The following is a 12,934-nucleotide window of genomic DNA, read 5'->3' on the forward strand; positions in this document are numbered from 1 at the left end:
CTGAAGTGCTGCGGGGCCTGCCCTGCCTGGAAGCCCTCCTGGACCTGCAGAGGGTGATGGTGAGTTCCTTCCTCAGCGTGACCTTTGTCTGGTGACTTTTCTAAGCTTCAGTGCCTTCCTCTGAAAGGAGAGTAATATCTGCTTCCGAGAATGGTTGTGAGGATTGATCACGAGATAGGTATAAAAGGCACACAACACTTAATAAATGGAACTAGAATTATATTTGTATTTCTTCAATCCCACTTTGTCTAAATAGGAAATCCCCAATAATCATGCTAAAAATTCCCACTTAGTCTGTTCCTAACGTAAATATGTAGTATTTTTAAAAATGTGTCATCGGTCACTGTGTGTATGTTCCTAGAGACCCTTAGGAATGGTACGGGGACGTCCTTTAGAAAAATGGCTAGTATCACATCGTCGCACACAGGTAAGAACTCTTTTCTTTTTAAAACTGGCTTTAATGTGGCTAGAACCACATTTTTATAAGAACCAAACGCACATTGAAATGAATGATGGGAACTGAATGATGGCTACCACTTACTGATAGTCAAGTACATGTCAGGGCCTGTACTCGGCACACAGGTACCCCAAATGAATCAACCTAGCTCTAAAGCCTGAATATGTTTATTGACAAAGGCTCCGCATTTCCCATGAACTCTGTGCAGGGTTGAGGACAGAAAGGAAGAGAATCAATTCAGTGACTGAGGACAACTTGGAAAAGTACTGAGATGCTCTCCTTAGGCTGTTATGTGGCAGGGAAGTAATGCATTTGTAGTTTGAGCCACTGAACCATTAGATCTGTTTGTTAGAGTCAACAGACAGCAGCCTAGTTTTTGGAAACTAATACAACCACTCCTTAACTTACCTATTTCCTAATTCTAGTTACACCTGTGGCTCTGTATGCCTTACCTCACACCAGGAGCAGGCCCAGGCCAGACTCAGCCGCTGGGAAGCGCAGGCTGCAGGGGGAGGGCCAGGCTCACCTGTTTGACCTCGGCCTGGAGGTGCCGCAGTTGGAGGCACTGCTCAAGCCGCTTATGGGTCTGCTCTGCGTTGAGCTCCAACTCATGCTGCTTCTCATGGAGAAACTCCAACAGTTCTTGCACCTGGGCTGCCAGATCAATGTCTTTTTCACAGATTAACTCAATTCCTGATTTAAACAAAATGTAAACAATTAAAAACCAGGTAGTACCACAAAGACTACATTTCCTTCAATATGTGTATGAAAGCTGGAATTGGAAACAGCCACCCTCCCAACCTCTGAGTATCCCTCGGTGAGACTGGATAGATCACCGTAACAGGTCTTTGTGTGGGACGCTCAAACCATGTTGTCTCTTTTGGATTAACTGCCAGGAAACAACTCTTCAACAGACGATCAGCACCAGTTGATAAAACTGGAGTCAAAGAGGTGGTTCTCTGGATCCCATCCCCAGACAAGGCCACATACAGCGGTCCCCACTGGGCAGTTTGCCTACACCCAGAATATTCACAACCAAGCCTCTGGATCACATTGGGAAACACCAAACAAAGCCCCAAAGACCCTGTCTCAGGAACTCCTGCCAAAGGCACGCTTTCTTTTAGCTGGTCAGATGCAATTTACCAGTAGATGCTGAGACCATTCTGAAAAGAGTAGTTGGCCAGTCGTGATTTTATTAGCCAACTACTTAGGCCCCCTAAAAAAGCATGTAGGAATACATGCTAGCTCTCTATGTTGTTTATCAAATACAGACAAACACGCCTGATGACCATACCCCAGCAATACCATAGGGGTATTTCCATTTAGAGAAACCATCACAGTAAAATTGTGCCCACACCAGCAGAGTCTGCTCATCCTTCTACTGGTTCAGAGTGTAAGCCCAGCCAGTCGCTGACCAGGGCTCCCAATGTTTATTAATGAACTGCCAGTTGTTTGACCTGAGATGGGAGACTTGAACCAACATCCACCGGGCAGAAGCTGTGGCTCCACTCCTTGTGTACCACCTGCCACCTCCCTGTCTTACTTTTCCTGTGTGCTTCTCCCAACACACAAGCATGCACGCACACACACTTTCTCTCTTCTCCAAACCAGCGCTCCTATTCACACATCATCACCAGCAGGCTTGAAGTAAGCCTTCCTTCAACAGACTTCTGCTTCAGGAAGGGTCACTGAGAAACTCTGAGACAGAGCAAAGGCACTGCTTAGTTATCAAGGTCCTTCTGTCCTCTGGTGACCTGATTCCTTACTCAGCTGCGATAGAGCAGGTGGAAAGTGCAGAGCCAGTTCTGCGTCAGAATCCTGATCTTGGCAAGTTACCTAAGCTCTCAGGAACCTCACTTTCCTTATACGCACAATGGGATTTTACGTACCTACCTATCTCAGGAGCTGGCTGGGAGGGTTAAATGAGACAATGCATATAAGGCATCTGTTATATATATATCACAGTGAACATGCTTTGCTCCTTAGTCCCAGTGGCTTTCCTGGTTCCTGACTTCCAACCTGCTGCTTTCTTACACTCATGCTCTCTTGGTTCCTATCTATCTCCACCTTCACGCAAGTCATAACCTGTATTAGTTCTTGACTTTCATCGTCCAGCTATTTCTGATTCAGCCTTGCTCAGACCTTTAGCTTCGGGAAAATCCTAACTCCGGACTGCTTGCCTCCTTCTGATCCCCGACTCCACCTGGCTCTGCAGATTCTTAGTTCTGTCCAGATCCTTTCCTGGGGTCCACATCCTGGAATCTATGACCCAGTGCAGCTGTCGTCCTGATACTGACAAACGGAATCCTAACCAACCACTTGGATCAAACTCAAAAGCCCAGCAGATAAGCACTTTCAAAGGGTAGCGAAGGGTAGTGTATTTCTATGGGGACCACCCTCATATGAGCCCGACAATCTCAACGGATGGCCACATAAAGGTAATTCCCCTTGGGAGACTCCCCCTCATTCTGGTTCAGGCCATCGGAAACTCATCACTGTCACCACCCACACACCTGCCTGATACAGTGGGGGTGTGTATGGAAAGTCTGTACACGCTAAGGGAAATTCAATTATAGAGGCAAAAATAGTGTTTTACATAAGGACAATATGCGAGAGTGGGCAAGTTTTTTCTGGTGTTACATGGTAATAATTTCGGTATCTTTTCATGTTTATTTTTTCTGTCAGTTTCGTGATTCCAAGTCCCAGGTCCTGAAATATCTGTGGGAGACAGAGAATGGCTTGTTCTTTTGGCAGTCAACTCCCTCCAGTTACTATTTTCAATTATCAAGGGGATGAGGTAGAGCATCTCCTTGACTGAAATAAAAAAATAAGAAATACAAAAACTTCTACTACCTTTGCAGTGCTAGGCATCGTGGGACGACCCTTGACCTCCATGTTTACTTTCTAAAAATGTAATGTAAGATCCACCTGCAGAAGTGGAGCCCTGCTTTCAGCCACAAGGCAGATTTTTTTTCCAGCTCGTTTTCATTCTGCACATGTCTCTGGTGCTTAGTATGCGGGCTTGGGCAAAGTGTCTTTCTGTGGGAAGCCCATGGCTCACCTCTGCCACGTCACATGCAAATGGGCTCTCTAAGCCTGGTGCCTCATCAAAGGGGCCAGCCACCTGCTTAGAACATCATCGGAACAGGCTCCCTGCCGGCCCTGGGACTCCAGCCCTTCACTTGCCTCTATCTCGCTTGATTTTTTAAATTTTTAATGTGAGACTAACACAAGAAATAAAACAGCTGAAGATGGTGCCTACTGCCCTTCTGCACGCCTCAGCAACTCACCGTGTTGTGGGTGGAGTGAATGGGAGCAACATAAAGAGTTACTCCAGCCACACCTAGAAGAACGGGAACTCATCCCCTCTCCCGGTGTCCACAAACACACTGACATGAGTCGCAGCTAATACCCATCAACAGGTAAGTACCACCGATCAATAGCAAATAGTGTTTTCTTGTGTTGGTATTTCTCAATCTAATCTAAGGCCTGTCTTCCTTAGGGGTTCTCCAGAGATGCAATAAGATGTTTGTTCTTTCCATTAAATAGTGAAATGTATTCATAATGAAATAGTTTCTCAGTCTCTCTAAAGAAAGCTGTATTGAGATTTCTTTCTGATGTGCCCCCACAATGTCCTGCCAACACCCCTCCATCAGCTTTCATTGAGGTCAGTTCCTGACTAACTTGCCTGTGTTCTCAAAGGAACACAGGTTCCCTGATGCCGGAGCCATGTCTATGTCACATGTCTCTGCATCTTCAGGACCTAGCACAGTGCTTGACTGATAATACCCCCCAAATACCTGTTCAGTGAACAAATCGGCCTCTTGACAGAAGAGATCAGGTCACCTGAGAGCTCTGGGGACAGACAGACTTAGGCTGGAGTCCAGTCTTTAACCTATTAACAGTGAGTCTCTGGGTTCCACATTCCCTCTGAGTCTGAATAAGGTGGAAACCCCAACAATGAGTCCTCGGGGGTGTCATGAGGACTAAGAGAGAGAAGGTGGATACAGTGCCTGGCATTTAGTAGGCTCAAAACACCCATTTCTCCACTTTTTCCCTTCCCTTGGGGGAAATAACATGTTCTTTGTTGATTACCGATGGGACTGTTAAATGGCTTATATAAAATATAAATATAAAATCTTACCATCAGGTGTTTATGAACTTAAAGTATATCATGAGAAACGATGCTGATTTGGATGCTATTAAACCAGGGCTCTCAACCTCGGCTCACGTTAGATTCATCTGGAGAACTGACAACGTCACCAAGTCCTGGCCACAGCCCGGACCAATTACAGCATGCTCTCTATAGGTAGGACCCAGGCATCAGGAATTCCTGTCTTAAAGCTCCCAGAGTGATTCCAACATGCAACCAAGACTGGGACCCACTGAAGAAGATGGTACCATGGTCAGCGATCCAGGGACAGAGATACTCCTTATGCTACACTCAGTTACCAGAATGCTCAGCACTGCACTGACTTAGGCTCAAGGCCACAGCTAATAAGAAAATGTTATTTTGCTTTCCTTTGCTGCCAGGTCAAGGTTACCACTTGAATTTCCTCAAGGACAGAGGTGGCTGTGGTCTAGGGTAGAGTTAGGTATTTCCAGCTATCCTGCCCATACTTGTTAAGTGTTTTTTCAACTGTTTGTATGTTCTTTAAATATCCGTGTCTGCCTCAGAGAGAGAACATCTTCTTTTCTCCTCCCCTCCCCACTCCTCTTTCTGTGTCACACCCTCCATATAACATCCAGTCCAGAAACTTCAAAGTCCTTTAATCAGGTTTTTAGATCAGTATTTTCAACCCTGGCTGTACATTAGAATCACCTGGGAAGTTTAAAAAATCTAGGCCCACTCCAGACCAATTAAGTAAGTATCCCCAAGGGGTGGGACCCAGACACTGGTATTTTCAAGAAGCTCTTCAGGTGATTCCAAATATGTAGTCAGGCTGAGAACCACTGTTTCATGTCGATGTCCCTTCCCTTTCTCTCAGATCCACATTCATTCACCAAGAGTAGCTTCCATTTTGGAAAAACACAGGCCTTTTCTTTCCTTTTATGACACAGGTACAATTATTTGTGGCCCATTATTTTTACGTATATCTGTTTCCCCCAGACTGTTAATTAATTAATTAATTCAGCAAATGTTAATATTGAGAATTTGCTATGGGCATCCACTCTGCTGGATGCTGGGAATATAAAGAGAAGGAAGGAGAAGCCCTGCCCTCATGCTGCTGGAGAAGCTACAGGAACACAAATAACCCAACAGAATTCAGTATGAGCTAGAATACCAGTATAATAGACAAGTTATCAAGCTTTACCCCACCCTTGCCGTGCTCGTGTTTCATCCCACTGCATCCTCACAATGACTCCACATGGTCAGGATTCCTACAACTGCCGTTTTTCAGAGGAAGGTGAGGCTTAGAGAGATGAGTAACATGCTCAAGGACACCCAGGTAGTGACAGATTTGGCCGGGACCCCGACAAGGGAAGTCTCTCTCTTCTGGCTGTACCCTTAACCTCCATGTTCCAGGAGAAGAGTGATCCCTGCAGCCTAATTTAAGAACTCACTTAAATTCCAGGGCTGGGCTCTTGCCAGGCACAGTAAATTTTAAGCACCACTTAAAGAGTTTTCACTTAAAAACTTTGCATAAAGAGAGCACTTGATGCTTTGATTAAACCACAAAAGCAATATATGCAGATGATATGCAGCTCCCGTCTTATTCCTAAGGTCGCGGGTAAGAGTCGCATGGTCGATAACATTAGGGAGATGACCTGGGGCATACCCAATGGGGGCAGTGAGGCTGAATCATGGCAGGTGAGGACCGGAGAGGACTTTAGGGATGAAGGTCCACCTGCCACAGTAGACAGAAGAAGAAACTAAGGTCTACAAAGAGAGAGCAGGGACTTTCAAAGTCAAACTGCTTGTTGGTGGTGCTGCTGGACCTTGAATTCAGCCAGTGTGTTTGCCCCAACTTGACTCTTTCCAGCAAATCCTGCCACTTCCCAACCTGAGGCCCTACAGACAATCCTAAACAATGAGCAAGTCAAGAAACTGTTCCTATTTTGCAAACTATTCCTAAGGCTGATGTGGATTTAAGCAAAGGCTTTTGCTTTGGTTAGGGTTGTCGGCACATCAGGCAGATTTAGTAGAACCTGGCTGAATGTTACAAACTTCATACCTGAAAATAAGTGTAAGGAAATTCCCTACTTCCGTTTACTCCTATAAAAATCAAAACATAAGCCCCTAATTAATTTAGCTTGGAAGGTTGAATTGCAACCAAATTTTAAATTTTGCTAATTGTTCTTTTCCTGAGACAATATTTCACCTCTAGTTTAAATACAGTTCATTAGACAGGCAAGGTAAGTGCCCAACCCACTTACTGCCTCATCCTGTCTCTGAAGTCCTACACACCTCAGCCACCTAGGTTCCTGGCAAGGCCCACTCTCGGTCCACCTCCAACCTCCACCCCCGCCCCAGCTACGGCGTGGACGCCACCCTCCCTTCCTCTGAGCCAGAGATGAGACCAACGCCCCCTTGGCAGGATGGGCACACGGCAGCAGAGTGAGCTTCTCTGAGAGCCTTGGGGCCTCGTGGGCTATGCCAGACTGAACAGCTAGCCGAAGAGAAGCAGGAGAACAGCCAGGCCCAGCCGAGAGGGCTGAAGAGGCCATTCAAGGCTCTTTTGACAAAGCTCATTCCTACAACAGGATATGTGGGGGTGGGCAGCCCATCTGCCTGGGGTGTTTTCACCCACTCAGCCCTCATGGTTACGGTGGCCACCAAGCACAGTCAGTCTTCAGGGACTGCCAGCTCCCAGCAGTCTTTCTGTTACCAAGGATACCTGGCTCTGGGACAGAAGCGCAAATTGCCAAGGTCACGGCAGCACCCTGCTCCTAAGTGCCATAGGTTTTCAGGCAGCTGAGGCTTCCGCCTGCCAGACACATCAACACTGAGGGATGAAGGGATGAGGGATGAGCATCCCTACAGAGCTTCTCTGCACAGCCTCTCTCCTAGGTACCATGGCTGCATTCTCTCACGGTTCCCCATCTTAGCTGGATAGCCAGCTGCGGCGAGCATCATGAGGACAAGCTGTGGGGTGAAACCCTGAGGCCGGATAGGGTTCTCAATCACAGTTCACCCCTTCCCTAATAAGGCCTTGAAAAGGTACAGCGGTGGCCAGGAACACTGCTTCTCAAACTTTAACGTGCACATGATTTACCTGAAGATCTTGTTAAAATGCAGATTCAGTTTCGTAAGTCTGGGATTCTGCCTTTCTAATCAGCTCTCGAGGGATGCGGGTGCTGCTGGTCCAAGATCAGGGGTCCTAGGTTAGTGCATCAGAATCACCTGGAGGGCTTACGCAGACACACATTGCTCAGCCCCAAGAGGTTCCGACGTGGCAGGTTCTAGGGATGGGCGCCTGAACTTGCGTTTCTAGCAAGGTCTCAGGTAATGCTGGCGCTGCTCATCTGGCACATCTGGAAGCTGCTGTCCCAGGGCACATCACAGATGTAGCTGCTGGGATGTAACCATCACCAGGGAAGGTAGTGGTGCTCAGCCCTGGCTGCACTGGGGCACCACCTGAGCAGCCTCTGCTCACCCACTCAGCGGGGTTAAATCAGAGCACCTGGGCACTGTCATTGGAAAAATGGTCCCCAGATAGAGTACGACGTGAAGGAAGGGCCTTCCTGGAGCTGTGTGGAGCATGGTCTGCACCCTGTAAACAGGCCTGGGTCTCACAGGCAGCTGCAGCCTGTTCACAACAAATGAAAATTCAAGCGAAGGTTATGCTGACCAAAGAGAACAGGATTTACTGCATTGTCTCTCCTCTGGTTAGAAGTAAAGTTCCCTTGAATGCTGGTATGTCCTCTTTCAGGTCATTAAGAGAAACACAGTATCCTAAAGTCAAGTGTGACTCCTAAAGTCTGCCTGAAAATCTCATGATTTAAATATCCTTCACAATCAACAGGGAGCTGGACAGACCATGATTTAAAGAGCTGATGGCCTGAGCCCCTATCTGCCTCCTCCTGTAGGACACGGGTGGGTGGGGGTGTGGAGTCCTGGGTTCCTCAGGTTCCTCCACTGCTGTGAGTCCAGATTAATGACTTCTTTCTGGACTAGCTGGACCAGGGGACCACCATGGCTCTCTACGGTCCTAACATCAAATGCTGTTCTGGAAAGTGGCAGGTGTAATATTAAGGGTTTGTGCATTTGTTGGATAAAAAGACAATAAATCCTGAGCAAGAAAACAAGTCAAGTCTGGGTAACTCGGCCACGTGTTTTTTGAGAAGTTATAAAATTATGTGACCTTTCCATAAATTTTATCAGTACTTCTCACACGCATGCACAGACGGTGATAAGAAAAACGAGGACTCTGAAAGGCATGGACTGGAGATGAGGAGCTGGGCGTAGGGGTGGAGGACAGGGCAGGAGAGTGTGTGGAGGGCACGGGGGTGGAACAGCAGTGTCCACACATCTGAATACAATTCACAAGGATGACTGACGGCCTTTGCAGTCCAACTGGTTTACTTCTCCAGACCACCATGTTTTTGAACCTGTGCTAATTTCCATCATTGGTTTTTCCCATTCTCCCCACAGCACCAGGAGAAACTGGCCCTGTTCCTATCTTTATCATAGCCTAACTGGGCAAACTCAAACAATTTTAGCTCTCACAGTTCAGTTTCTTTTTCGTTAAAATAGGGGCCGAAACCCCTGTTCCTTGTCCCTGTGGAAAGAGAATGAATGAGCGGAGCGGAAGTGCTCCTTGGAGTCAAGCTGCTGTTCTTGTTGTCAACATCTCCCCACCGGAAGCAGGAGCACGGGACGGGTCGCCTACCTGAGGCCTGGACCTCCATGATGTACTGGTGCAGGTCCTGGCCCTGCTGGATGACCTCGAAGGTCATGTTGTTCATGGCTAGCTTGCGTTCCGTGTGCCGTTGCAGCCGCTGCTCCGCCAGTGTCAGATCCTCCGTGTTGAAGTCATTCATCTGCCGAAGCAAGTCCTCATTCCAGGCATCTAGCTCTGCCGTCACCTGTGAGAGAACCACTATCAGTGCAGGCTCGCTTGTCCACAAGAGACTGAGAGGTGGAAGCTCACCGATTCCGAGCCTTATTAACTAACCCAAGCCTCAGCTCTGTCTCTACTTTGCATGTATGTTTTGACCCCTGGACTGCATTTAAGCAATGGTGCCATGCACCCACGTAAGCATGCCTTTAAAAGTGTTCTCCCTGGGTTTCAATGCCTACCGCAGCAGTAAACACTTATGCGATGAATTATGGCTTAGAAAGGTCCTGCACACTCCATCTGTCCTCGCCCCACAATAACCTGGAGAGGCAGGCAGGGTGGAGATCTCCAGGTGCATGTCACAGAAGAGGAAGCTGATGCTCACTCATGTGGGTGGAATGCTTTGCCCGGAGTTCACCCAATGCGAGAGGAGCACGACCTGAGGACGTAACTCAGTTCTTCTCCTGATTGCAGAAGACTTTGTCCTCCACACCATAACTGTTGTTCTGAAGACCTCATCACTGGAGAGTGCCTCCAAAATGAAGTACTGAGTCTAACTCTTTTCCAAAAACAGAAACAGAGGGCTGGAGAATCCTGGTAAATGGCCTGAAGTTACACAATTGGACAGACCCCAAACCCAGGGGTCCTGATCTGGTTCCCATGTTCTGGTGTACAGGATTGTCTCTACTCAATGGTTGATACCAGGAAATGGTCACAAAACAAGGTATAAATGTGTAGCTTACCTCCAGAAATCCAAGCAGATTATACTCTTTTGAAAAGCACGAATGAGTCTAATGAAGACTGAACACATGGTGAAGGGAAACGTTGGCCTAATATGAATTTGCTAACTGGTTATTGTGCTACACCTTCACTCACGTGACACACGCTTGTTTACTCAAAAATTCGTGCCTCCAAATAGAGACTGAATCCTACACTTCCTTTAAAATTGCTGCAATCATCCACACGGTAAGAACTCAGAAGTACTGAACTGGATAATAATTCCATCTGATATACGAATCATATAAAACTTTCTAAAACGGTTTTCAGGTCTGTTATCGCATGCTACCCCCGCGGTAGTCCTTTGAAGGCAATGGCACAGGTACTGTAACCCTCTTTTCCGCAAAGAGGCAACGGAAGCCTCACCCCAGGTCACACAGTTGCAGTATGGCCCAGGCAGCCTAAGCACACGGCCCAGAGCCCAGCTTAGTCATTTCCATCATGCTGGGATGCATCCCAGCTGACATGCGGCATAACCTCCCCAGTTACCAAACGCTGCGGTCCAGGAGCATCAGGGGACCAGGAGAAGGAAAGACCAGCTTGATGCAGCTGGGAAATGGTACTGTTCCATGCTGTGTGGGGGCCATACAGACTGGGATGGGAACGGCGAGCAGTCCCTTGTGAGGGGCTGCCGTCCAGGCCACAGGACTCCATTCTTTGTCTAACAGCAAGACTTTTCTCCACTGAAAGTGCAGTTGCTTTCTTTGAAGCAGAAATGGGGGAACTGTAAAAATATGTCCTTCACTGTTGCCACCTCTTTGCAGGTCAAAGAAGGGATCCACTGAACTCAGCCGTAAAACCTAGTATCTACGTATTACAGGGAGTCCTTGGGAATGTGGGAACCAGCAGGTTGGCAGGCAAACAGGTTTCTGTTATATCCCAACTTTGAAAAGCACTTTATTCTCTAACTAGAGAAAGGAGTTAAACTGAGAAAAATAAGAGAGACAACAACTTATAAGAGATACTTTATAGAATGAATAGGCCTTTGTAGACTAGGCCTATAACTATGTTTTTCCTTCCTGTATTTAAAAAACTTGAAGTATAATTTACACATAATAAGATACACAAATTTTAAGTATTCAGTTCTACGGGTTTTGACAATTTTAGATACCAGTGTAGCCATCACCAAAAACAAAATATAGAACCTTTCATCACCCATGGAAGTCACCTCTTCCAGTCAGTTCCTGCCCTCACCCCCTTCAGGTACCACTTTCTGATTTCTATCATCACAGATTCTTAGATTCCATACAAATGAAATCAAACAGTATGGACTCTTTCATGTCTGGCTTCTTATGTTCAACGCACTGTATTTAAGATTCATCTGTGTTGTATCAGTTCATTCCTTGCTACTGCCGAGTACTGTTCCGTGGTGTAGAGACACCATGATTCGTCACCTCCAGCTGATGAACTCCTGAATCATTTTCAGTGTTTGACTATTTTTCTTTTTTTAGCTCTTTATTGGAGTATAATTGCTTTACACTCTTGTGCCAGTTTCTGCTGTACAACAAAGTGAATCAGCTGTATTTATACATATACCCCCATATCCCCTCCCTCCCGCGACTCCTTCCCACCCTCCCTATCCCACCCCTCTAAGTCATCACCCATCATTGAGTTGATCTCCCAGTGTTTGGCTATTATGAATAAGGCCGATGTGAAAGTTCTGGCACAAGTCTTTCTGTAGACATAGGTTTTCATTTCTCTCAAGAGTCACTTAGGAGTGCAATTGTAGGGTCAAAGGGTGAGTGTAAGTTTAACATTCCCAAGAGGAACTTCACATCCCCCGTGAAAGTTCCAGTTGCTCGCCATCATTTGGTATTATCAGTCTATTTAATTTTAGCCATGCTAGTGGGTGTGACGTGATGCCTTATGATGGTTTTAGGTTGCATTTCCCTGATGACTCGTGATGGTAAGCACATCTTCATATGCTGAGTGACCGTTGTGTCTACTTTTAGAAAGTGTTGAGTTTTTGCTCATTTTTCAAAACCTAGGTCATCTTTTGATTATAGATTTGTAAGAGTTCTTAATACATGCTGGATATAAGTCATTTATCAGATAATATATGGAAAATAGCCCAAACAACATTTTTAGTCCGTTTCCTTGTCTACAAACTTAAGGGAAATAAAAATAAGAAGACAAGCATGAAAGGAAGAGTCTGCCCTTTTTTACATTTTAGTTTTTTGTTTTGTTTTGTTTTCATGAAACTGAGTCTATGAAGAAGCTGTTTGCTGCAGGAAGATCCCAGAGGGGTCCCAAAGCCTTAGTCTGTGAAGTGCTGAGGGTCCTGGTTAGGGCAGAGCAAAGGTGAGGTGTTTTAGTTGGGAGAGTGAGGCTCAGAGGTATGGTATCTTGAGAATCTGAATCTAAAGCAAATGTGAAATATGCCCAGGATTCTATATCTGGTGTTTCTATATTCCTTCCTCTCCCTTCTCCACCCGCACCACCCAATACCATTAAGCTGAAGGACTCAAGTCTGTCATGAAGTCTGAAGAATGAGAATTTCAAGGAGCTATTCGATGTAACAGCCTGGCTTCTAAGGCTCCCTCCCTGGGTCTACACACTCTTTACTCTCTGCATCTGACTCTCTTCCCAGACCCCTAAGAACTGATGCCCAGAGCTTTGAAATAGCCTGATTTATGTATTTCTAATGTTGGCTGGAGTTTTTTTTTTTTTTTCCTGAGTATTTTCTGTTTCTTCAAGG

The 12,934-nt window shown here is 46.3% G+C and overlaps 1 protein-coding gene across 5 annotated transcripts in view; it reads right to left on the reverse strand.

Moving 5' to 3' along the window:
• Positions 1-12,934, reverse strand: part of KALRN (kalirin RhoGEF kinase) — a 653,746-nt gene that overhangs the window by 273,464 nt on the left and 367,348 nt on the right. For all 5 annotated transcript variants that reach the window (XM_057696213.1, XM_057696214.1, XM_057696215.1 and 2 more), the window contains 2 exons: positions 9,292-9,487; positions 984-1,150 (listed from right to left, as the gene is read on the reverse strand). In XM_057696213.1, the coding sequence (XP_057552196.1) occupies positions 984-1,150; positions 9,292-9,487 (363 nt within the window). The remainder of the gene's footprint in view (positions 1-983; positions 1,151-9,291; positions 9,488-12,934) is intronic.

The sequence above is a fragment of the Hippopotamus amphibius genome, chromosome 10, assembly GCF_030028045.1.
Source record: "Hippopotamus amphibius kiboko isolate mHipAmp2 chromosome 10, mHipAmp2.hap2, whole genome shotgun sequence".
Lineage (NCBI taxonomy): Eukaryota > Metazoa > Chordata > Mammalia > Artiodactyla > Hippopotamidae > Hippopotamus > Hippopotamus amphibius.